The sequence below is a fragment of the Thermobia domestica genome, chromosome 16 (genome assembly GCF_964235325.1).
Source record: "Thermobia domestica chromosome 16, izTheDome1.hap1.1, whole genome shotgun sequence".
Lineage (NCBI taxonomy): Eukaryota > Metazoa > Arthropoda > Insecta > Zygentoma > Lepismatidae > Thermobia > Thermobia domestica.
Window position 1 is genome coordinate 172,638,824 of NC_137469.1, and position 27,662 is coordinate 172,666,485.

Below are 27,662 nucleotides of genomic sequence, written 5' to 3' on the forward strand. Positions count from 1 at the left end.
GACTCCTTTGCGATTCAGAAATGCTGGCTCCACAATTTTGAGCTTTTCTTGAACACGGCTCAACTGCTGGCAGTACACAGTTCCATTGATGCTCTGACCAGCTGGTAGCAGTTCCTGATGCTCGCTTCCGCGACCAGTCCACCAAACACACAGGAGAACCTTTTTCTGGTGCAGTGCTCGTTTCGGTTGTTTTGCAATCGGTTTATGGGATGCTAACCAATGATGACGGAGCCGTGGAGCTTCGTACAGAACCCACTTCTCATCACATGTCAACACCCTGTCCAGAAATGGCTCCTTCCTCAGACGAGACAGCAAAGAAGCACAGGTGTCTGCGCGCATTGCCTTCTGGCCCGGAGTCAAATCATGTGGGATCCATCGATCCAACTCCTAGTGTTTCCGAAGTTGATGGAGGTGATGCCGAATGGTTTCTCCACTCACACTGAAGTGTAGTCTCACATGCCACTGTTCGACTCAATTCCTGCCTGAAGACCTTCATTTTTTACGTGTTGGTCTTCCGGAACGTGATGCATCTTCCTGTGTCTCGGCATCGTTCTTAAACTTGTTAAACCACCGCTGCACTGTCCGCATAGTCAAGATACCCTCACTAAAGGCCTGGCATATATTCCACCCTGCTACAGCGGTGTTTGACCCCAGTTTGAACTCGTAAAGCATGCACGCCCTTATGTCGCTCTGTGGAGTACTCATGTTCACTCTGTCCTTACGCAAGTTCACGGTGTAACTGAACTGCCACAACCAGGTAGTATTTTGGATATACTCACACCAACAACTGACCTTTTGCCTTATTATATACTAGGTTCTTTCTTGGTTACCTTTATTGTATACCTAGGTAGTATAAGTTTTTATTAAAATGCTAGGTTTATTGTCTCCAATCGTTTCGACAATGATATCTCGAAAACCACAAGTGCTAGAAACGTGCCGTTTTCGCTGGTCGATTCCAAATTTTGTGTACATTGTCCAGTTCTAATTGAATATTTAAAAAACGTGGTCGTCAATTCTTTATTACATATTTTATTGTATACTGGAAGTGTTGAAATTTTAAAAAAGTAAAGCATCATATCCTATGAGTTATACATTTCAACACAACATAAGTGTATACAGGGGTTGTATATGTCTCAGGCCAAATGATAATGGAAAACTAATAATAGCCATTTATCCAATCTAACCCGTAAGTTGAATCTTTATTTTTTGGAATGTTTTGCCCAATGAACACCATATATCTTTGAAATTATAACTAATTGTGTGTGTAATGTGTTTGCATATTACCTACTCCATGGAAGAAGAAAGAAAACACTGATCAGGTGATCATACATGAATTAGAAACTCCAATCGGAAGTAGGCTTAAATCTTGCAAACGGTGCGCGATATTGAAAAAATAATCGAAAAAATCTCCCGTTTATGGAACCCCTTGAGGATTTTTCTTTTATCAAGACGTCTTTCAGTTGTGTCTGTAAAGGGAGATGTATAAATGTAAGGAATGACAAGGAGATTCATGCTCATATGTGAATGATGTGCTGTGTAGAGAGCGCAGGTTCAGCTAGTGCATTATTAAAAACAGATGCTAAAAAAAATGCTTTCGTTCAAGAGTTATCGTGCGGAGTATCGGATGGACGGACTTATACGGTCTACTAGCGTGACCCTAATAAACAATATGAGCAATTTAGACAATAGCCCTCTAATATTTACAAAACACGTACTAAAATTTGGAATCAAGAAGAATTAGATTTATAAACTAGTGTTAGTTTATTAAATAGAATTTTACAAGTGTTCCAAAATTACCACGATGTTTTGCGATAGAGGAAAGGGTTTGTAAAAAAAAATCTTAGTGAACGCTTTTGAATAGTCATAAGAGGCTGCCTAACCATGGATTTATCGTAGGCATAGTTGTATGTCTTGTATAGCCTCGGTGTTGATAAAGAGCGTTAAACTTCCACAGATAAAATAAGAAAATCCATTGTTAGATTCCCAGCAAACCTACAAATCCATATTTAAACATGCAGGTTCAGCTTGACATTGTTAAACTACTGCTCACTTCCAAATTGTGGGATTCAAAATGGGGACCGGAACGTTCAGAAGCCATAGATCTATCAAATCATTTCCAACTGGTCAACGTAAGACGTTTCTGGTCGAAAGATGGTGAGAGAGAACACAGATAAGAAAGGAAAAAATAAATGAAATCTTTTAGCTTTACGTCCCACGGTTATGCTGTCTAGGCTAAAGAAGACAGTGATGATCAGAAATGAATGCAATGGTAGAATGAAGAAAGTGGGAGGAAACAGTAAAACCGCGAGAAAACTCACGCACACGGTTCACAACAAAGAAGGAGAGGTAGTTGAATAAATGAACAGTTGGCATGTACGGATGGTCTTGTATCCACGAGTAATATGGCTGCTAAACTATCGACTAGGATATCTTGCTTGTTACCACTGTTGTTTCTCAACGTCTTCTCCTCTCCGTCTGGTTTAGTGAGAAGAGGAAGAGTAGACTGTGACGTCGCAGAGCATCCACTTCGAAATGACTGATTTCTGACTTCCGTTTTCAGTAGAGGAATAAGTGTGAAGATGGAACTTGTTCTCGGAAAAACGAATCCACATAAGACATTTGTTTGTTACTGCTTGTTTTTTTTTTTTTTTTTTTTTTTTTCATTGGAACCAGAAATTGTAGTAGAGTTTTACTGCTGCCAATTTTAGCACATATACGATGAAAAATATAGAATCTAATATCGAGATGTTGAATCCATCTAACAAAAATAAATAAATAAATATGACGCTATCTCTTTCCGTGCCTGGAATAACATTCCTTCACTATACTTAATTCAAGACTTGAAACAAAGATAATAAAGGGGGCATCAGCAGATATACACCTGGACAGTCAGTTTCTAAAATGTTGGAAAAGCAACTTTGTCTTACTGTTAACCTAATACGAACAGATCGAGTTGCTATTTGAAAATTGAAAGGTAGGACAGTATCCTCCGTTTTATTCTAGATTCAGTTCCCTATATTTTGGAAATTGAAGGTAACTTCTTACACAATTTTATTCATCATTGTTTGGGGTCACTCAGTTACTGTATGCACCTTCGGCACGGAAATCCCGGGTTCGATTCCCAGTGGGGGCTCACGTGATTCGGATCCCACATTAAGCTGTAGCTCTGGGCTGAAAGGGATGCTGAAACCCAATCCACACAACCAATATTTCTTTTTAATTTTGTACATAAATTTGTTTCCGACGTTACAATATGTATTTAATAAATTCTGGCCAATATTAAGTATACGTTAATTATAGATTTTTTTTTTTATTTGAGGAATGATTGTTTCGCAAATATTCTTTATCTTCAACATAAGATAGAAGCAAAAGTTTGGAAATGTTGTTTTAGTTTTAAAAGGGCCGCAGGAAATGATATATAAACCGACTACTGATAATGAGGGGTGTCTAGCTGATGAAGTAATGGCGCCATCTTCAATATGGCTCAATAATTAGATTTTTTTTAAATTACGAAGAACATGTGTTGACCTTTAGGCTTATCGGGGTATCATGCCATGGCGCTGACTTCCCAAATTAAACCTCAATCAATTAAACCTCAACCTCAATCAATTAAACCTCAATCAATTAAACCTCAATCAATTAAACCTCAACCTCAATCAATTAAACCTCAATCAATTAAACCTCAACCTCAATCAATTAAACCTCAATCAATTAAACCTCAACCTCAATCAATTAAACCTCAATCAATTAAACCTCAACCTCAATCAATTAAACCTCAATCAATTAAACCTCAACCTCAATCAATTAAACCTCAATCAATTAAACCTCAACCTCAATCAATTAAACCTCAATCAATTAAACCTCAATCAATTAAACCTCAATCAATTAAACCTCAATCAATTAAACCTCTACCTCAATCAATTAAACCTCAATCAATTAAACCTCAACCTCAATCAATTAAACCTCAACCTCAATCAGTGAACAAAGAGGGAAGAATTGGTGGGATGAGATGTGGGGAAAACGGGAGAACCCCGAGGAAACCCACAGACACAATGTTATCCACTACTTTTCCGGGAATCGAACCAGGGACCTCATGCCCAGAGGTAAGCGCTCTACCACTGGACCATCGTGCCTCCAATGACGAAAGGAGCACTTACCAGGAAGGAAAGTATATTTTGTGGTTCCTTGAATAAAAATTTTAGAAAAAGACTAATTAAATGTTTGTACTATATATACAGCAGTAACATGGACATACGTACGCAAAAGCGAAGAAAAAAAACACTCCTTCGAAATGTGGGTGTAGAGAAGGATGAAAAGAATTAGCTAGGTCGAATGGTAAACGTATGGAAAGATGTTAGAAGTAACGGGGGAGATAACAATCAATTTATGATGTAACTAGCGAAATACCCGTTTTTCGCACGCGGAGAGTACGTTTCATTTTTGACATAAAGAGCTAAATTTGGATTTAAATGGCATCTAAAGTGTCACTATTTGTCTCAGCGACACTGATCAGTCACTTTCGATCTTTTGATATATTTCTCCCTCCCCTCCTCCAAGTTGCGGGGCTGAATTTGGATTTAAACGGTATCCGAAGTGTCACTGTTTATCTCAGCGACTACAAAAACTATGGATTAGTCACTGATATCGGTCATTTTCGATCATTTTAAAATAATTTTCCCTCCCCTAAGTTGCACCGTCAAAGTGAAATGATAAAAACTATCCGAGGCCCGAACGTCATCTACAGTTGAAAATTTGAGTGAAACCGTTCAGGTGATGCAAGCGATATGAACTCACAAACAGAGTGACTTTCATTTTTATATAGATTGCGAAGCGGAAGAACTGGTTGGACATTGGGTCGGACGTGCTAGATGGTTTGTGGTGAAGAGAGAGAGAGGGAGGGGGAGAAGGAGGTTGCAACGTGAAAACTAGTTGATGTTAGCTGAAGACTGTGGTGAAGGGAAGGTTCTCGGCTTGCAGCAATTTACCTTCCAATAATGGCAGATTATTTATAATGTTCTTTGTTTTGATGTTGACATCTTTTACTTTTAGCTTAATTGAAAAATGAAATGAAATCTTTAAGTTTTACGTCCCATTTTTACGCAGACTAGGACAAAAGGAGACTGTGATCATGAGAAATGAATGAAATCGTGGAATGAAGAAAGCGGGAGGAAACGGGAGAACCCCGAAAAAACACACACATTTAGTGTTTGTCCACCACAAAGCTCACTTGGCGCAAGCTGAGATCAAACCAACGACCCCATGCACTAGAAGTGAACGCTCTACCACTGAGCCACCGCGGCCCTTGCTCAATTGATTCATATGGAGAAAAGTGTTTCTTTCTTTGAAATGAAGAGATAGTGTCTTTACTGATTTCTTATTGAAGTTTGTATTGTATATAAATTTAATATTATTTAAATCAAATTTGTTTTATAAATATTAAAATTATCCATCACAGAATTCAAGTTTCACAAAGTGAAGAACATTTAAATATATTATAGTATTGCAGTGGCGTATTTATGATTTTGTTTCGGGGGGGCTTTGCTAACTTTCGGGGGGACATTGCCTGAAAATGTGAAAATTCTGCAAGATATTTCATATACTTTACTGTAGTAAGTAAGATTTCGGGGGGGGGGGTTAAGCCCGCAAGCCCCCCCTAAATACGCCACTGTTGTATTGTATTATATTGTATTAATAATATAATGAAGAAATCACTAAAATCACATGATTTAAATTCTAGTTGATTTCAAATAAAATAAAGGAATACTTCCTCCCCATAAAAAACAATGATGGCGTGGCTACTCCACACCCTTAATAGTTAGCATTCTCATTTATAATACGAGAGATCAGGGTTCGATATATAGTGAGAAAGTACTTTTGATTTAGATCACATGTTAAACTATACTTACATGTTTCACATAACCTTAGTGCTGAATAAGGGCGTTAACCTAAGCACGACTGACTATGTTAGGAGGAGTAACGTTATCCTATGAATCACATGTCTGTTCCTGTTTTGAGCTCTGTAATTGATACATAAATAACATTAGATCACTTATACTGTATTAAGGTACCTAGTAATATAAGAAATGAGAGTAGAATGGGAATCTCTTCTATAATCAGACACCGCCTTCAATTAGCGGTATCTTGCATTAGATGTCAATAGTTGTTGGCAGGTTGTATGTTTAGAAAGAATTTGTAGCAGTTGCGTTGACATTTCCGCTACTTAGGCGTGCCGTAATTATTATAACTATATTGCGTTCCGAATGAGTGGCTCTCGAAAGTTGGCCGGATGTCACGATCGAGATGTGATCAGCACAGCACCGCCTCAGTCAGCCAGCGCCGAGCCGTGGACTCAGCCGCAGAGCGAAGGCGTCGGGAGTGCGATGTCGTTCTCCCCTCTTTTTGCACTTGTTACTCCTGTTTGCGGCGATGGGTGTTTGTGTGTGTGAGGTCACCAAGTTGGATAGACGCCAACGTGGAAGAGGCGGGTGCGTTCAAGGTGCGACTGGCTGAGTGGTGCTTCTGCAGAACGGCGGTTCCTTTGCACTGGGGCGGAGGAGGAGGTTCATTCACAACCACGGCCATGACAGTGATGGGGCTGCGAGAACAGGTGGTTTACAGCATCCCACTGCCAGGATTAGCTCAGGTGAGTCTCTCCGATTTCACTCATTAGCATAGCAGGTGACCTTCCTTCCATCGTCACCTGCGAAGTTCTTGTATGGCGGGAAAATTGATGGCACACTGGTAGAGCGCTCTTTGCTAAACCTAAGGTTGCCAGTTCGATTCTAGTTCGCGACTTGTAGGTTTAGCAGAGGATACTCTAAAAATATAGAAACACATGGTCAGGTATTGTTTTACAATATTTAATTTAAAGATGAAAATGTTAGTGTGTTATCAAAATACGGTGGAATCTCTGGTGGCGAAGAATAATGATCATACGTATTCTGGCAGGACATTACTGACAGGTCACTTGTCCTTAACTGGTAAGCTTCTTTACACTACACTTCCCAGATAACCTGATCGTCTTGCCATAATTTTCTGTTTTAGTATCGTTAATCAAATGTAACCTTTTTCGTCCCTCAGGACATTATGGCTCAGTGATGGAACACTTACTCTTGTGGGGGTGGTCTCTGGTTCAATTTCAGCCGAAGTAAGTTTGTTGGGGATATCATGTTTGAGGGTTTTCTCAAAGTTCTATCTTTTCCTCCCACTTTAACATTCTACCAATTCTTTTCTAGTCATTCACTTTCATAGGTACTTTTTTCTCCTTCAGCGTAAAGGGCATTATCGTAGGAAGAACATTAAGAATTTCATATTTGTTCTGGTCTTCCCTATATTTCTTTTCACTGTAACTTCTATCACGTCCCTCGGGATGTAGTTCCTTATCATCTAATATCCCAGACTGTTTCTCTTCTTTTAATTAAATCTAATATTGTTCTTCTCTCCTCTACTAATGCCATAGGCCTAACTGGTTTTCCGTTCGACCCAGCTTATTTTCTGTATTCTTCTCCACATCAGCATTTCGAATCTGTAAATGTTTGCGTCACTTTTTTGTAGTGTCCATGATTCTGCGTTGTAGAATACAATACTACGCATTAAACATTTCATGAGCTTTTTTCTTAACCCTTTTATTTAAATACCCACAAAGTAAATTTGAGTCCAAGCCATCTTATACGTGGGTTTTCTCGGAGTTTTCCTGTTCTCTACCGCTAGCTCAAGTATTATTCACCTCACCTGTACACTCTTCTTTAGCCTATAGTGAATAAGTTTGATACATTAAACTAGAAATTATATTTCATTTATAATGGAATACTTGGCTATTTCTGCGACTCAATATTTACTTTATTTATCGACGTTTATCTGGAACATTGAATTTTTATGTAGGCAATTCAGATAAAGAAATTGATAGCCCTATGATGTAACTGTAAGTGAAAAAACGTCACACCTACGTGATTGATCAGAGTGCGAGTCCATATTAAACATCGGTGCTATGATATGCGAATCTACAAACTAGAAATTTTGTAACATGGATTAATCAAGTGCGTGTTAAAAAATGTTATTTAAATGTATAATATTGGTTTTAAAGGTGTCATCATCTATCTTAGTTATCAAGTTGTTTGCTCACATTTATAGAAAGGATTTGAACCAAACAAAAATACGTTGTTTTCTCCTTTGGACGTTGTTGCAAGCTTCAATTATAGAAATATTACACCTACAGTTATGAGTAGAAACCCTTCAAAGGAGAAGTTGGTGGTCAAATTCTCCGAACAAGACTATGTGTCCACTATAATTTAAACACAGTTTCTCTTGCACCCAAAAGCGCAATTACTACTTATTTAGATGTTGCACTAGTACCGCATTATCATTCGTGTGGTTTTACTGCTTAACAGCAAGACTTTGACCCAGGAACGTTTTGACAAGAAGCGCATTGACTTACACGACTAACTTGTTTTCATGCCGGAGTTCAGTAAACCAAACTGGGCAGGGAGAAAACAGGATCTTTAAAAATGTGTCCGTATAGATATTTTTCTAATGTAGATACTGCCTCCTAGGCCTTCAATACCAGGAACGCTTTCCTTCTTCCTGTACTAAAACGACCTGGTTCGGAATAGGATTTGGATAATAATAGCATCACTAGTCACACCCAGACATCACTTCCCACCATCCTAGCACAGGTTTTTAAACTTTGAGTGACACTAGTGTTGCCACGAGACATTTCTCGTGTCTCGTCTCGTCTCGTCCCGTAAACGAGACGAGACAGAACCCATTGAGGCGAGACACAAGACGGGACAGACTACTTGTCCCTTCTCGTTTTCGAGACGAGACAACCCGAAGTCTCGTCTCGTGGCAACACTAAGTGACATTGGTTCCGAGATTGTCAGTCTGTTGCATAACTATAGAAACACGCATTTGCTAACATTAATTCACATTAAATTCTAATCGCGAATTATCACCCACTATATCTTTGAACACATATAATTATGTCCTGTTTCATTCATGATAGAAGAAAAAGGATATTGGAAATACTGAAGCCATATATTATACGAGAGAACTTCTAAGGCTAAGTCTAACACGCAAGCATTCTTGGGCAATCTTCATTCTTACATCTGGTCTAAACATGGAAAGGTTTATAGTCAAAGTTATCTGGCCTCCAAGGGTGATTTAACAATTTACATTTGGCAAAGCCATATACAAAGAGGATTTCTAAGGTTAAGTCGATCAAGGAAAATTAAGGGCAAACTTAAACTGTTGTAGACGTGCTTGCTTACTGGAATTGGCTGTTTTAGGTAAGCCAAATCTTTGTTTTGGTAACAAGTAACATTGTCACGTGTACATCACGTGATGGAGTTTGGTTTGTATGGTGTGCTATCTTCTCAATATTGAAACCGAAAGTGATAGTAGATTTCTACCACTTCTGGTTTCAATAGAGGGATTAGAGTCCAGATGAAATATAGCTTGGGGACTCTTAATTAATTGCTGAAAACCACTTTTCTCTGTCTATTACCGTGTTTGGTCCTTAGTAATCAATATAAAAACCGGAAATGGTTGATTTCTTACCATTTCCGGCTTGAATATCGGCTGCGAAAGCGAATATGGTTCCTAACTTTTGACCCTCTTCACAATGACGTAACTAAAATCTTGGGGCCCTCCCGCAGACAGCGTGGAGTGGGGCCCTTTCTCTACGTCCCATTTCATGATTTGGGGTCCCCTGATGGCTTGGAGCCCTTATTTACGTCCCTGCCTCTTCATCCTGATCAAATTTGGTAGTGATCCATCAAGTAGCTCTTGAGAATTTTTGTCTCCCGGACGAACGGACAAACACACGGCCGAATACATATAAAGGAGTTTGTAAACCAAACTCCTTAAATATTATTTTTGATAGTGATGCTAATCAAACAGTGACTTAGCAAATTTCCAATTGTTTACTTTATGATTTCTTTATTTTTGTCAAAAGACGCGTCGCTTATATGTGACCTTTTATATCACAATTCAAAGCGTACAATTATACTTGTTTATGTTATTTTGTTGAGCGTTTTAGAGCAAGCTAAAATAGAAGATATCTCCTCTAAGTACATGATAACACATTTTTAAATTATAATTTTTGCCAATGATCAGTTCACCAATTTTTCATAAAACCCAGAAAATACGTACAACTTTCAAAGATAAAGTTATTGTTATTGTGAACTGTCATAAGTATTTTTCTATATATTTTAATTATTTTATTTATTGATTATTGTTTGATTAGTTACTGAACGGATTACGAACCCCACAATATTATTAGTGTTTAACTAAAAATAATTGTCTAAAGTTGAGACACATAGCAAAAGATAAATCGTATTGACCTGAATAAAATGATAAGTATGAGATTAAATCTTCATATGTAGTTTCCAAGAAACTTTTTTTTTTTTTTTTTTTTTTTGTAAACTTAAAAATGATGCTGTGCGACAGCCTCTGCACCTATTGAGACGGAACTTCCTAATGAAGTATGCCTTCAAGCTTTTTCTTATAGCACTCGCAAGTCGACAGTAGTAGTCAATGTGGTTGATTAACTCCTTACCTTCAATTTTAGTTTAAGTACAGGGTGGCCCAAAAGTAGGTATACAGTCCCGTACTGATCAGCTCATTGCATTTTATATCATTTCTTATTACTATCTATCAGGTAGACTTAGTTTCTTTATTATTTGTTCTTAATGTCTTTTTACTTATATCTTAAGCTCGGAACAGCCGAAGCAAATATACCCATAAGTTAGAATGTTATATTTGATCAATGCAGGGATGTATACCTACTTTTGGGCCACCCTGTATAATGTTCTCCAAACACGAGACGTATATCAATTGATCCTTCATCATTCACTTACCTTAATAATTCGTCTCCCTTAGCCAACAAGCACAATCGTGGGACGTTAAACTGAAATATTTCATTTTGCCATTTAAAAAAAATGATGCTTCACTGCTTGCGACAGTGGCGGCGCTCAAACACAAGAAATATATCCACAAGGCAAGGGCGTAAGGACAAGCCCAGTCCTTGAATACTAAACTGTCAAATATATGTTCTAGTTGTCATTTGTTAACAATAATAACTGCTACTAAACATTTCTTTTCACAAAGCATTTTCAGTAAATTAAACTTAAAACTTCAGTGTCCTTTATTGGTGGCAACACTGAATAGTTCAATTTCCAGAGCACAAAAGAGTTAATTTTACAATCATTCACTTTCATTAGTCTTATCATTTGTCTGTCTTACCTTAAAGGGCATAACGGTGAGAAGTTAAACTAATAAATTGGACTAACGGGTAAATTGGATCGTTTGCTATTTTGGCCAAATAATTTAAATGGTATTGCTAATATTGGACAATGTCTAGAAGCTATATATAATGCATTCAATGCAGAAGCTTACATTGCGGAATACTTTCCAGTTTTGTATTTGTCGAAGTAAAATTTTGAAGCACTGCTTAAGCCTCTACACAATCACCGACATATAAATTTAATGTTACGTAAATTATAATAGTCTTACCTTATATGTTCAATTGTCTCCTTTGCAAAGTATTTTAAAAATGTACACCAAATAGCGACGTCCTTAAAATAGGACCACGAATACCTTGAGACTAGTTTTAGAATGCAATTTGCGCCCATCATTTGGGGAGGGAGCATTAATTTTTCACTGAAAATGAACAATCGAACTTTGATAATACTATAATGATGCTTTAAGAACGACAAACAGTTCCAAAATTTAATAAAATTTAGTCTACTATGCAGGTTTCGTTTGCTTTATCACAACTAACTCTCATCTTCTTTATTCCCTTTTCCTGGGGAGGTGATGAGAATATTTATGGTGGCCAAGTGGCTATCACGTATGCTTGTTATGCGTGTGACCGGGGCTCAATTCCAGAGTATAGTGATTTCGCGGTGGAAAAAGTTCAGAAGAAATAGCTAAGAATCGCTAATAGAAAACAAAAATTAGTGTTCGTAGGTTCAAACCGTGTGGAACTCATGAGATTGTGTGAAAGTATCCAAGACAGACTTTTAGATATTTAATAAGAAAAATAAATACAGTAATATCACCTGTTATGTTTCCCCACATGCTATATTCTTCCCATGTAAAATTATTTGGATTCATCCATTTAGTTTCTTATAATGTTACCTACATAACCCACCAGTTTTAAGTTAAATATAAAGTCAATTGCTTTCAGTAAGTTTTTCGTTCTAACTGTTAGTTTCTCATTTGACTTAACATTTGGGCTAGTTGCTCAGTTCCGTTTCTATGAGAATAACATCTTGTGTTCCGTGTACTAGATTTTTATGTTATGGTCATTACGTAAGTTTATCGATATACGGTTGGCTGGTCGCTGCTGGGAATCATATAATTACGAATTTCTCAACTGTTGTTTACGAAGTTTCTATTTCGTCAGTATTCATTTAAATGTATGTGTAAGGTGGATATTTTTTTTTATGTAATTCCTTAAGGCAGTCTTTCCCAACCAGTGTTTCGCGCAGCCCCGTGGTTGTCGGCCGCAAAATTTTTGAGTGTTGCTTCTACGAGGCCGATAAATCTAGACTTTGCACTAAGTTTTCTCAACCTATTTCATATCACGACCTTCTTTTATCACATATCCTCTTGCCAGCGACTCTGATTCTAAGTAATTTTCGGTTTTTAATAACGTTTTTGATTATTGCTGTCTGTGAAGTCTAGTGAAATTACTCCAGGTTCAGGTTTCATATTTGTCTTTGTCTTGAATTGTATTTCAATATGCTTTTTCGTTGTATTTGTATTTTCCTCCTATTTCAATATGAAGTTCTTCACCAATTTTATTTCTTTTTAAATCCAGTTGTTTTATTTTAACGATTCTTCAGCTATTCAATATTCTTTGCTGTATTTGACGACACAAATAAGTATGGAAATAAAAGTGTTTCTCAAAATAAGAAATTTATTTATTTATTTATTTATTTATTTATTTATTTATTTATTTTAGTACTCGATCATAATTACATTTATCTTTTCCACTTCCTTCGCGAACATGTAATCCACTCATGACCACATATATTTCTCCCGCAACCCCCTAGGTGTCTCGATTCCCAGGTTGAGAACCCCCTCTTTATACGACACATTTTATTTTTAGCATGGGCTTGTTTTACTGTCTTCGATGTCTCTGTGTTTGTGTCCTCGTCGAGTCGAGTAAGAACCCAAGGTTTCAGAAAGAGCTAAATCAGAAAGTGAAATATATATTTTTTTTTTTCAGTTTTTAACAGAAAGAGAAAGAAAATAAGTTGCAATAAATTGATAAAATCAAAGATATAACCTGTTCCTTGGATGCTGGATACATATATTAAAAAAAACATTACTCGCTATGGCTTATTGTTTTCGTTCTATGGTGATAAAAGTTGAAACCGGAAATCGTTATTTTGAACCACTTCCGAATTGAATATATGGTTAAGGGAGAAGACAGAATCTACTCTTTGTAAACTGAATCGATTAAAAGAAAATTTGCATTTCGGTATTTCTTACCGTTTTTGCTGTACGGAAATCAGTATTGAAAGCGGAAGTAGTAGTAAATTTAAACCACTTCCGGTTTTAGTAGTGTTGAGGTTTGTGATAGTACGTTCTCTAGACACTCTGAATCGATTGCAGACAACCACTTGTCGCTGTATATTACCATTTTTGTGTTATGATGATGATAAATATTAAAACCGGAAATCCTAAATTTGAGTCATTTTCACTTTCAATAGAGAGTTAATGGTAAAGGCGGAACCTATTCTTGAGAAGTTGAATCAATTGCTTTTTTTTTAACTTCATCGTAATGTCTCTCACCGTTTTGCTCTATAGAAATCAGTATTGAAACCGGAAGTAGGAGTAAATCTAAACCATTTCCGGTTTTGGTAAAAAGTTATAGAACATATTCTTGGAAAGCTGAATCGATTGCAGAAAACCAAATATCGATATTTCTTTTCAAGTTTTTGCTCTCCGGAAATCAGTATCGAAACCGGAAGTAGTAGTAAATTTCAACCACTTCCGTTTTGGTAGAGTGTCATGGGTTGTGACGATATGTTTTCTTGATATACCGTGAATCGATTTCAGGAAACTGCTTGCAGCTATCTATTACCATTTTTTGTTCTATGGGGATAAGTGTTGAAACTGGAAATGACTAATTTGAACCACTTCTGATTTGGATAGACAGTTATAAATATACCACATTGACTTGACACCCAGTCTTCCGTTTCAGGCGCTGCTATTGGCTGAAGGAATTCCACTCTCTTTCGCTAAGGCTCTCTCGCTTAGCAGGTGCTGAACCCTTATTGGCTCAACGTGTGGGTGTGTCCGGGTGTGAGCTTTAGTTCGTATTTTTGCCACGGCTCAAGACATTTTGGTAGCACAATAATTGAGAAGATAGAACTTATCTTTGTTATAATGAATCAATTGCAGAAAACCGCATCTCAATATTTCTTACTGTTCTTGATCTGTGGAAAGGGGACACGGTGGCTCAGTGGTACTCTGCTTATCTCTAGTATGTGGGGTCCCATGTTCGATCCCCGGCCAAATAAGTTTATGGTGAACAACATCGTGTCCGTGGGTTTTCTCGCGGTACTCCCACATTCTCATTCCACAAATTCTTGCATCATCATTCACTTGTCTTAATCGTTGTCTGCCTTAGCCTAAAGGGCATAAGCTTGGGGCTAGGGATGCTCAGGAGACAAGATTTGAGGCTGTCTCGTCTCGAAAATGTGCTGTAAAAGTGATGTTTCGACTCGAAAACTGTATGTTTTTCTATTGGAAGAGCTGTGTCTCGACTCGGCTCGTGCGCATCCGTGCTTGGAACGTTAAACTTAAATATGTCATTTCTTTCTTTTTATCTGTGGAAATCAGTATTGAAATCGGAGGCAATATCCAGTATTGATAGTGTTCAGGATAGTCATGGTATACTCATGTCCAAAATTATTGTCGTATGTCTATAAATATGTTGTTGTAGAAATATAATTTGATAACGAATTCGCCCGGTATTTCTTATAATGTTAGTATGTGTATAATTGGCAAAGACATGTACCTTGTATATGGCAAATTTCATGTGAAAAGAGTAGTAAATAACAATAAAACAAAAATAAAACTTTCTTTTCCGTTTAGCAACATTTTGTTTTACTCATTCTAATTTTCGTATTTATAATTCTTTTCCTATGAAATTTACCACAAATATACATTTTCCGATTATACACATTGTATCAGTATTAAAAGTACCCTGTAAAATCATTATCAAATTATATTTTTACAAGAAGATAGTTATAGATATGCGACAATCATTTTGGACATGAGTGTACATTGCATTGAGATGCTGAATCATTTTTTAAAAAAACGCTATCTGTTCCGTATTTGTTCTATGGCGATACGAGGTTGAAACCGGAAATTACTTTTTAAACCACTTCCGGTTTAAATAGAGACTTAATGGAGGAGGTCGAACTTATTGTTGGGGCCTGGGGCGCTGAATTGAATTGCAAAAAACTGCATCTCGATATATTTTACTATTTTTGCTCTGATATCTGTCGACAGACTGAGGGATCGACAAAGCCGTTGTGACTTCCAACATTTACGTATAGCATAGTTTGGGAGTATATTTAAAAAAAACTGTCAAATTGATTAACAAGTATGTCTTCTGTACGCATGGTGCAGGGTTTGATTCCTGATGAACGTACTTATCATGTTCAAAAGTCCAAGTAATATTATTTCTTGAATGGCCGCGGTAGAGCTCAGTGGTAGAGCTTTTTCCTCTGGTGCATGGGGTCCCGGGATCAAACGCTGCTTTCGCCAAATGAACTTTGTGGTGGACAAACACCGTGTGCGCGGGTTTCCTAGGGGTTCTCCCGTTTCCTCCCACTTTCTTCATTCCACCATTTCATTGATTTCTCATTATCACCGTTTCCTTTAGCCTAGCCGGCATAATCGTGGAACGTAAAACTCAAAAAATTCACTTAATTTCATTTTGTTTCTTGAAGTTTAGCGTCCCTTTTTAACGCTAAAGCTACTGTATATGAGACATAGGTCCACAGTTCAAGGTGGCACCGTAATGCTTTCAAATTTCAATGATTTTCCACCGGGAATTGAACCTGGAATATCGTGCACCAAGCATTAGATTAGCGGCGATGGCTAAATCCAGCTAGTGGTTCGAGTAACTTTACCCATATAGCTTCGGATATGAAAAAGAATTACAAATTTTCGTCAATCAAAGTTGTACTTTTTTTTTTTTTTTGGTCTAACGACATAATGAAGAGTTTTATGCAATAAAGTTATTCCTTATAGTTATGTCCTGAAAGCCAGAAAAAAATCGGACATTTTTTTTCTTTGAAGAAAAACTGGGCAATAGAAAGAAAGTGTAAGATGAATATACATGGTTATTCGAAAAAAAAAAATGGACAAGATTTAAAGATATTTATTTCTGATGAACGACAATAGATAGACACACATTCGATACATCACTGCATAGAGAAAAGCTAAGCTCGAAGTTTTATTTTATACGTTTAACGTGAACACAATTTGTTTTGCGACAAACGTTGAATTGGTAGACTATTTCTTGCCAGACACGAATTACTCGTAACTAGTCCCTGGTTGTTGAACTCACTGCTGTAAGAATTCGATCTCGCAAAACCTGAAGAGCAGTAGGCATTGGTGGTATATACACGCTGTCTTTTATGTAACATCACAGATAAAAATCGCAAGGGGGTAAGATTTCGTAACCTTGGAGATTACTTAAGATGAACAAGATCATGTTGCCCATCTCTTCGAATCCATTGTTCTGGAATTGTGTCATTCAGATACTGCCGTTAGAGGTCTGCACGGGCGGCGATATTTAACCCGGGCCCGGACTGGCCCGTAAATTTATATGAGGCCCGATCCGAGTCTGATATATGTTAGCCATTTGGCCCGAGTCCGGTCCGAGCCTGTGTGATTAATCAAATGAGCCCAGAGCTCCTTCGTGGCTAAGCGGTTAGCGTACGCACCTTTGGCGTAGGAGATCCGGGTTCCATTATCGGTGGAAACTCATGCGGATCGGATTCCACGTTAATCAGTAGGTCCACGTCTCATATAGTCTCGCTGCTGAACGGGACGTTAAACTCAAAATCAACTCAACTCAATCGAATGAGCCCGAAATAAGCCCGAATTATAGAAACTTAATAATTAACGCAAAATTGTATTTGTATTTACAGCAATTAGATGTTTAATTTTGCAGTTTATTTCTGCAGCGCTTATTTTCCACTAATACATAGGGGTATATTCTTCTTTTTGTAATTTTGTAATATTTTCGATATTCATTGTATTGCAACTCAGTTTCGGCAACGTTTGATTTCTCTTTTTACTACACCGAGAAAAAATGTAACATAACTTACGTAAAATCGTATGTTACATTTGTAAATCCTGTAGTTTTTGGATTCAACGTACAGCAAACGTATAACTGAAAATGTATGTTTCATAATACTTTCTGTATAAGTGTTCCATCTGTACGTACTTTCCGTTTGAAACAATATAAGTGGTTAAGATATCACATACAAATTTACGTATATAACATATAGCTGACGAAGATAACACATATATGTATGTAATATAAGAAAGACTGTTTGATATCATACATCCTGCAACGGCATGGTGTAACATCTAAGGGCAGTGACTTATGTAGTATAAGAATAACGTATGCTCGGTACTAATTACTATAGTAAGCAAGAGGATACCGTATATTTGTACAATATACCGCTGTCCGGATAAGGGATTTTCTCATTGTACACAGTTAGCTTTACTCTCAATTGCACAGTGATAATCAGAATTTTAATTGGGTCTATGGGGGTTTCAAGTTACAAATTTAGATGTTCCTTAGAAGTTCTCCAGAAAGAACGCTCCGATAAATATCACTGTGCAGTATATTTACAAAGTTAGGCCCGAAAACGCCCTAGAAATATGGTTGTATATTTAAAAATTTACTGCCCGGCCGGAGCCCGAAGTGATCTATGCTACGTAGGCCCGAACCCTATCCACGGGTCGAGTCGGGCCTAAGCCCGCGGGCTCAGCCTGAGCCCGTGCAGACCTCTAACTGCCGTACCTCGTGGTAGAAGTGAAGTGAAACGCCGCCTTGCATGAAGGTAAAAGTATTCCGATTTTGTTGAATTTATGGAAACAACCAGTCGTGGAACATGTCGAGATATGTAATTCCTCTCATAGTTTTCTCCGTAAAGAAAAACAAAAGTAAGGGTTTTGTTGACGGAAATGGCCCAAAGCACATTGAGCTTTCTAGTATCTTTCATATTCGATGACTACACCGGGATTTTCAGTCCTCCAAATTCTAACATTGTGCCAATTACTTTACGAGAGATATGAAATGCTGATTCATTGGGGCGCAAAAATAATCCTTCAGAAAAAGTGTCATCTTTCAAATCTTGCAATATTCTAATCTTGTTTCGTGGTCGCCAGGATGTAATGGCTGGAGTAACTGTATCTTACACGGCTTCAGATACAGACGTTTTTTAAGCACACGCCATATCATTGGTTTGTGAAATTCCAAGTTCTCTACTTCCTCTGTTTGTGGATTTCTTAGGGCTACACTGGAAAGCAGTTCGGATACGCTGAGCATTTTCATCTAACGTGCGAGGACGACCAGTCCTTTTCCCTTTGCATACGCAACCATCTTCTACGAATTGTTTTGTACCATTTGTAAATCTGTTTATGAGAGGATGCTCTTTGCTAAACTTACAATGAAATGCATGTTTCAGTGCAACAAACGATTCACTCTTTGCATACTCCAACACACAGAACGACTTCTCTTGAGACGCCATCATTTTCTTGTAAACAGACCATAGCGACGCTGTAGGTATTGAGTGTAACTAATAGGTGAGGGTTTAAAACTTTTAACTTTTTTCTATCCAGTGATGTATGTTTGTCTCTCTATTGTTTTTCATCAGAAATAAATATTATAAATCTGCTCCTTCTTTTTGAATAACCCGGTATGTTTTAGTTAGACGTACAATCCTTCAGGAGTTCCACAAGGTACAAATCTAGGACAATTACTTCTTTATTTTCTATTGGAAACTTCTTTGTATCTTTTTGTGCGCTGTCTAAGGAATCAATAGCCTTACTTCCATAAATAATGTAACACTCGACCCTTTTAAGAAATTCATAGATATTCCTTATATGAAAGAGAATATGTAAAATGATAGCACAACTTTTACAGAAACATGATGAAGGAGTAATCAGCTACCGGGAAACGTATTGTCATCATATAATTCCTGAAATATAATTTAGCGTAGTCCGTTGCGTGACGTGGGAGCAGACTTTATGACCTAGAGATAGAAGGCAAAGAGAAGAGGTTGAGCAAAAAAAGGGAAGGAACGTGGTAAATAAATGGAATAAAACAAATGTTGTCAGTGAATTCACAAGTGGTGTAGCTTCAAAACTATCGACTACGTTTTGAAATGAAATAAAATCTTTGAGTTTTACGTCTCACGGTTATGCCGGTTAGGCTAAAGGAGACGGTGATTATGAGAAATGAATAAAATGGTGGAATGAAGAAAGTGGGAGGAAACGGGAGAACCCCGAGAAAACCCACGCACAGGTGTTTGTCCACCACAAAGTTCACTTGGCGGGAGCAGGGTTTGAACCCAGGACCCCATACACCAGAGGTGAACGCTCTACCACTGAGCCACCGCGGCCCCTCCGACTACGTTTTGTTTACTGTCACCACTGTCTGTATTAACGCTAGGCTTCCTCTCTTCTTGCTCTTTCTGTATAGTTTACAGAGAATACAAGCAACAAAATATGACGTCACAGAGTATCTAGTTAAAAATGACATATCTAGTGAAACTTGAGGAATACGATTGATATTAAATTAACCACTCCTAATAATAATGTTCCATGTATTTCATTAAAATAACCACTCCTAATAAAAATGATCCATCCCTCTATTAAAATAACTTCTAACAAAAACGATCCATCTACTTCATTAAAATAACCACTCCTAATAAAAATGATCCATCTACTTCAATAATATAACCACTCCTAGTAATAACGATTCATTTATTTCCTTAAAATAACCACTTCTAATTAAAACGATCCGCCTACTTCAATAATATAAACACTCTTAATAATGAGTCATCTGCTTCTAACTGTAAAGAATTAGTTTTCTGAAAAATGAAAACAGTTTTTATGGCTCTTATTAATTAGTTTTTCATTTTGCTCAACTATAAGAAGAACATTTATACCAAAGTATTATAGATGTATTAGAGTCACTCTTATATATCAAATAACAATAAAATTATCAATTCATACATCTTATTTCCTCTAAATTTTGGAAATCTTTTGACTAACTTGTTATCTTAATACTGTATAATAAAGTGAATTCCAAAATTTTCAAGAAACCAAAGTACATAACAGACTTTTTCATTCGCTGCACTTCATATTATGATTATTTGTGATCCCAGATACTTCAAATACAATTTCAGTGTTAGAAAGTGTGACAAATCTTTGTATTCCGGGATACCGTCAGAAAGGAAGAGAGAAAAGAGAGTACTGGATGCCGACAAAAGTAAATTTTCGTCGACTATTTCCTCTGTAACTAATATTATTTTATTTTGTAAACTACTTTCTTCTGGCGTGGTGGCTTGCATCTTGAAGATTCGTTCGTTCCACAGGAGTTGGCAAGGAAGCTTGTCTTCTCAAGAACGCCTGCAGTGAAAAGACGAGATTATATTCTCAGAGGTTATTTTATATTCTAAACATGCTAAAACCTGTTGCAGGTATAAAAACGTGGGAAAATGGAATGTCTGTAGGTGTATTAAATTTCGGAACCACTTGATTATTCACCACCTTATATATCAGCTACCAAAATGAATGCTATAACAGGAATTTTGTAATTGAATGTGGAAGTCTGTATACACTAGTTATTTTGACGAAGTAGTCAGTAGGTATTAGTATGTAATTAACTCTTTCTGGATTTAAAGGAAAATTATAAACATGTTATACTCTTATAGCTATTTACACTTCTTAAAGTTTAGTTTACATTCCTATTATTCTTCTGATTTTATCTTTCATAGTTGCAAGCAAAATTCACTGCACTTTAAAAAAAAAAAAAAAAACAATATAACTGTAAAATTGAAATGAAATTAAAGTTTAAAGAGCTGGAGTTAATCGCTATAAAATAAGATTACAAAAATTGTAGATTATATGCCGAGAAATATGTGTGTCAGACACTGTTGCCAATTTTTGGGGAAAAGTCGCTAAATCTAGGGAATTCGACTTCCAGAATAGCGCCAAAAAACAACGCTTCCGATTAGCGACTTTTTTTGTGTGATTTTTAAATAACGGTTTGGCGAGTTATTTACGAATCTAGTGATTTTTATGCTGTAAACAAATCAGCCACTATTAGTTGGAAACAGTTCTTATATATTTGTTTTCTTTTTACTCATTTGAATCAGCCTAAGCGTCAATGAGTTCGACGAATATATAGCCTATACAGCGTGTGAAATCTCCAGAATCCCGATTTGTTTTCAGATAGGCTACCAGTCGTTCTTTCAGAAAAAATGATCCGGGGGACACATGTAATATTCCGGGTGGGCACTGCTGGTACTATTTTATTTATTGTTATATTATAGACATGTTATTTTGGTCTCGTCCGGGAAGGCACTCTCAGAGATTCGGGGGGGGGGCAGTGTCCCCCCAAAAAACACGTGTGGAAGAAACACTGTAGGCTACCTATTGCCATTTAACGTTAAACAATTTTAATCTTCAATGCTATTTAATTGCCAGAGCTTCCGTTGAGATGCCCAAATAATACACCATTACCGATTAACTCTAAGAACTCGAGTAAACGGTGAAGTGGGTGTAAGTTTTTCTCTTTATAACCTTTCATTTTATTTTATTTTTTAAGAGAGTTTTCGTGAACACGGAATTTAACCTCCGGGTTCCATAGGCCATGGAGTTATTAATAGTTATATATCTGTATATATTACTGAATTAAAGGATTATACCACTAATCCCGGGCCTAGGACAAATCTGCCAATTACCAAATGCGCCAATCGTGAAAATGGACAAATCTGCCAATGGACAAATCCGCCAATGGACAAATCTGCCAATTGACAAATCTGCCAATTACCAAATCTGCCAATTACCAAATGTGCCAAACGCAAAAATGACCAAATGCGCCAATTGTGAAAATGGACAAATCTGCCAATTACCAAATCTGCCAATTACCAAATGCGCCAAACGCGAAAATGACCAAATGCGCCAATTGTGAAAATGGACAAATCAGCCAATTGACAAATCTGCCAATTGACAAATCTGCCAATTACCAAATGCGCCAATCGCGAAAATGACCAAATGCGCCAATTGTGAGAATGGACAGATCTGCCAATGGACAAATCTGCCAATGGACAAATCTGCCAATTGACAAATCCGCCAATTACCAAATCCGCCAATTACCAAATCTGCCAATTACCAAATCTGCCAATGGACAAATCTGCCAACGGATAAGTCACCGAACTATCATTTTATTTTAGATGTATTCTTCAATCATCATCCTATAATATTACGAAAAAGAAGAAGAATTATTTATGAAAGAAAGCGGAAAAGGGTATTTTAATTTTGATATGTTTTACTTTAATTAATTCGCAATTATGTTTCAAAATGAATGTTTACTGATGTTGGTTGTTGGAGTTTAGTATCCCATTGCTGTACATAGGTTATATGAGACGTGACGTAACGCGATTGAATTTTAATGCCCTCTTACTAAGAATCGAACCCGAAAAGACTAATGTTTGTTGTAATTATTCGATAGCCAACAAATAATTTTCAGAGTAAGTTTCTCTTTATGTAGTTAATACGTTTAAAGTGGATTGAATATGATCCAAGATTAGTTCATATAAAAGGAAAATTAGTATAATTGAGTTCACTTCGCATCTATTAGTAAATACACATTAGTAACTGGTGTTTTGTAACTTGTATGCTTAGTGATTTTGTTATAATTTTGTGATCCTGATTACAGATTTCTAAAGTGAAAAATATTAACTGTTAACAATCGGATTGTACGTTTTGTTACTTGATTTCTCTTAACACTGACACACATATTTCCAAGAATGAAACGCGTAGTTCTAACAGTCTTCCAATGACGAGACATATATCATTCCATTGATAATATTGAGGTAAACAAAATGTTATACATGCGTGTAAAAACCCATGTAAACTTTTCTAGAACATGTAGTAAAATATCGTATTCGTAGATATGAACATTGATGCTCTGTTACAGCTACTTACTGATATAAAAGTGAAATTGAATTATATCGTCATTAACCATGCACACTGATCTTGGAATTGGCCTCCCTGGATGTAGATATCTTTATTCGAATTTGTGACAAGGATATACACATATTTCAATACCTCCCCAAAATTATACAGAAGTCGTCGTCGCTGTCATTAAGATCTTTATTACACCAATTCTAAGACTACATTACTCAGTTAATGAGATATAGTCAGCACTGTTGATTGATTTTCTTCCTTTAAAAATAACATTGTCCAACACATTATATATGTATAAATCGATAAATCACATCGAACCAAATAAAATGAGATGCTCGAATACAAGTTTAGTTTATATATATGCTGCACTAACAACTGTATCTTTTGTTGCCAATAATCAGTGACAGCTTTCATTCATTATCCTGGCAGTAGTGAACTAGCAGAGTTTCCTTGTCTTTTCGTAAGGTGACACATACACTTTTTCGAACATGATAGTTGTAATCGTAGGTAATAACAATCAAGTTAATTAAAAAGTCTTGGTAATAAGTATTTTCAATTTGGTTAAAATGAATACGAACCTGTTTTCGGGACGGGTAATTTGAATAGGGACATCAAAATATAAGCCGTCACTTTAAAATCTTTTTAAAGAAAATTACAAAAGTGTTTACTTAAAATATTTACTTTATATTTTACAAGGCTATGAAAATATTTCTTCACGTTCTTTCAAATATTCACAACTTTCACAATTACAAACTAGAATTTCTCACCAAGTACAAGATCGTATTAAAAATAAATACCAAAATTTATAGTTGTAAAAGAATTTTTTTCTGTTATAACTTTCGATTTTAAATTTCACGACTGTAAATCAGGTCAAGAGGACAAAAGTTACTTGTAATATGGGCAAAGTTCCTACAATCTAGAACCCCGCAAACCTGACTCTTAATAAATTATATAGAAAAAAAACTATATATTCTAAACGTTCTAAATAGAGTACTCAAAAAAGATCTCAAGATACGTGTTTGCATACAAGTCATGATTATACTAACTACTGCCTACTTATTAACGATGTTATTATTGCTAAAATAATTGCGTTTCTTCTTACTTTCCTTATCCATTTTCTGTTAAAGATTATGGATTCTTGTTCAAGACTTTATTATTAACTTTTACCGACTGTATTTTTCTACTTATAATAAGGAATACATATATTGGTTTATTTCGAAAATGTAAAAAAGAAGCAGACATCCGCTTAATGAATTAGGTCAGCCATAGACAGGGCTGCTCGTATATTTCATGGTCTTTCACACAAATTCTATGCGAGGTCCAACCAAACTTGTGAAATCTCCATCCCCGTAAAGGTCGTCAGCACAGTTGCAACTTCGTTTTTGTTGAAATAGTCAAGTAACAATATTTATATGGTTCAAGTCCTTTTTCTTTATTATTTCTTCTACTACTTCTAAATTTGAAAATTGAAAGAGCTTTTGTGTAAAGTGTATCCCTCTCATAGTGGGCTACTTACATGATGATGCACCACAGGCACTTCGTCGGTAACTTCAAACTTGAAATACTCATAACGGAATAAATTGAGTTGAGTTGATTTTAGTTTAGCGTCCCTTTCAGCAGCGAAGCTATATGAGACGTGGACCTACTGATTAACGTGGAATCCGAACCACATGAGCTCCCGCCGGGAATCGAACTCGGGTCTCCCACGCCAAAGGCGCGTACGCTAACCGCTTAGCCACGGAGGAGCTCTCATAACGGAATAAACAAAATAAACAAAGAAAAGAAATAAACTGGCTCTCTAAAGACCCGCTTTTCCACAATATTAGCCACGGTTACCCCCTTTGCGGTCATATTAGTAAAGAAACACAGTTTGTCCTTTACAAGATAATATTTCCTCTACATACATTTACAGTCTTTTTAAAATTAAATAATATACAATAAGCCAATACATTACTCACATATTTATCTTCATATTCTCTTGTATTTCTTTCATTATAATATATTCATGGGCATATATAGATTGATCCTTTGGAACAAATGCTATAACTTCAATAAAAGTATCACAAATTGCCTACTTATAATACAGCATATATAAAGTATATATATTCTCTTATTATTTGTGTAAGTGTTATTCTCTTACATACAATTTTTACTTTATGGTTTTTCAATGAATAGGTTAGGTTCTCTAAAATAACGATGTGTATGACATGTTCCCTTTTCTGTACTTATAAATTTATTTATACAAAACTTAACATTTCGACTCATATTTCTTTGATTTACTAACTAGTTATATATTTTTCATTATTCATTTCGAAAATCAACATGTTTTCTTCTTCCATTTCTCATTCAGTCACTTTCTTTTAGGAAAAATGTACTGTGTCTTTTTTACAATTGCAAACGTAATATAGAGTCACAATGATACAATTTAATGGCATATAAATATTATAATGTCTTAGGAATGTTCGTTAAAATGACATACATTAAAGCTTATACATACCAAGTTTTTGATAAAGTTATTACAACCCATTATGTATCAATAGTGGCATCTTAGGAAGAAGGGCAATGCATTATACGACATTACATTAGTTGAATCGCTTTTGGCGTTCTTTTAGGTACCTCATTGCAACCACAACCTTGAGCTACATCACGAGATGTAGAAAGAGTAGAAACAACATTCTAGATAAGTGTGTTAAGTCTGGTAAAGATACTATTATAGTATTGAAACTTTACAGTTTATACAGTGTTTTTACTAAAAAGTGCTGTACCTTGTCATGACAATTGAGTTAAATATAAAATTTGTTTACAAGGTCTACAGGTGGTTTATTTAACGTTAGAAATATTCTTTGAACACATCGTTGTGCATGTTAAGGAGATGCAAAGAATTTTCACCTATACAAAATTAAACATCACTTTCATTATTGCTTACAGTAACTGTTTACATATACTTAATTTTCAACTCTTTTCATCTCTGAAGCAAAAACAGATATTTTTTCCAGATATATTTATTTCCTTTCTACAGAAAGTAATTTATTACTTGAATTATTAAAGGTAAACTAAAATATTGCTCTGAATTTTACCACTATTTTACGTATTTATTTATAGACCATTCTCGTGGGTAATGATGTATATAGTTATTCGCTGTAAGTCGTAAGTAAGACACGTGCGGATAACCATAATTGATAGGACGATCACTACCAACTTCATTGGAACATGTGTGGGCCCACGTGAACGCACGAACAGTAACCAATCTACTATTGAATCGCACGTTTATGTTCTTTTCCTACGATTTTTCTCCATCTGTTCATCGCTTACAGGATCTTCGTCATTGACTAGGCACATGGAGGACGCTGATATTTCGATAATATTGTCGTTTTACCCTTTAACACAATGGCGACTATTGAGTGTGTATGAATTTCGCATATAGGATGAATACCAAAATTTTACTATAGGGCATTAAGCTACATATCTCACACATCTGTTGTTCCGCTATGGGTACTTTCATCCTCAATTGTCATCTCTATAAATATTTGAACAACTTTTTGCGATTTCATCTTCGAGGAGGATAACACACTTTCATAACATGAATCAGGTGTATTCTAGTCACTTTATACACCTTCTACTCTCGTGTGATAACCTACCCTTGGTTCATCAAACATAGCCCTAGCATGCGATTCTGACAGACACATGATTATGACAGCATTTCCTACGATCACCGCCTAGCTACTTTAAGACTATATACCTGCTCAAATATCAATTTGTATTTGTACTGGAAGGTGATATTAACATGAGTATTATGCGTTTTTTTTACAGCCTTTATAACGTATGTCTGATGCGAGCAAGTGATGCAGTCATGAACACCAAGTTTCCCTTCTTCTTTTGAGCAAGCTTTCGTATAGATGAATGAATTCTTATTCTATGTATTTATCTTGAATGGGGGCAGACATCAAAGGGTATAAGAGTTAAAATGGTCTAAAGCAAATATTGTAATCCTCGGAGTGTATAAGAGTTAAAATGGTCCTAAACTAATATTGTAATCTTCTGAAAGTCCTTTTTGCACATTTATCTACAATATCTATAAACCCTCCCTTTGAGCCTTCGCGTTAATCTAGTCACTAGTACGTGAGCATTTTGTATAAGGGGTCCCGGCCTTGATTCCTGGTAAGAGATGCTTTGTGATTTGGACTGTCCGTTACATTTCTGTTTGTCACTAACGTGTATGCTTAAGTTGAATTGCAACCAAAAAAGATGACTACATAGTCGGGTGTCGCTGTTGCAACTAATTAAAGGAAATTAAGCTGCTATAGTGGCTGGTGGGTGGGTTTTTGGTGTATGGGTCCGAGGTTTCATCCACAGAGGAGATTCTCTGTGATTTTAACTGTCCTCGATCTTTCTGGGTCCGTGTCTCTGTCATGTCT

The 27,662-nt window shown here is 36.3% G+C and overlaps 1 protein-coding gene across 2 annotated transcripts in view; it reads left to right on the plus strand.

The window, feature by feature from the left end:
* The first annotated feature begins 6,271 nt into the window (after positions 1-6,271).
* LOC145673502 (phospholipid phosphatase 1-like) overlaps positions 6,272-27,662 on the plus strand; it is a 322,758-nt gene continuing 301,367 nt past the window's right edge. For both annotated transcript variants that reach the window (XM_081743272.1, XM_081743273.1), the window contains exon 1: positions 6,272-6,643. In XM_081743272.1, coding sequence (XP_081599398.1) covers positions 6,287-6,643 — 357 coding nt within the window. In that variant the 5' untranslated portion in view covers positions 6,272-6,286. The remainder of the gene's footprint in view (positions 6,644-27,662) is intronic.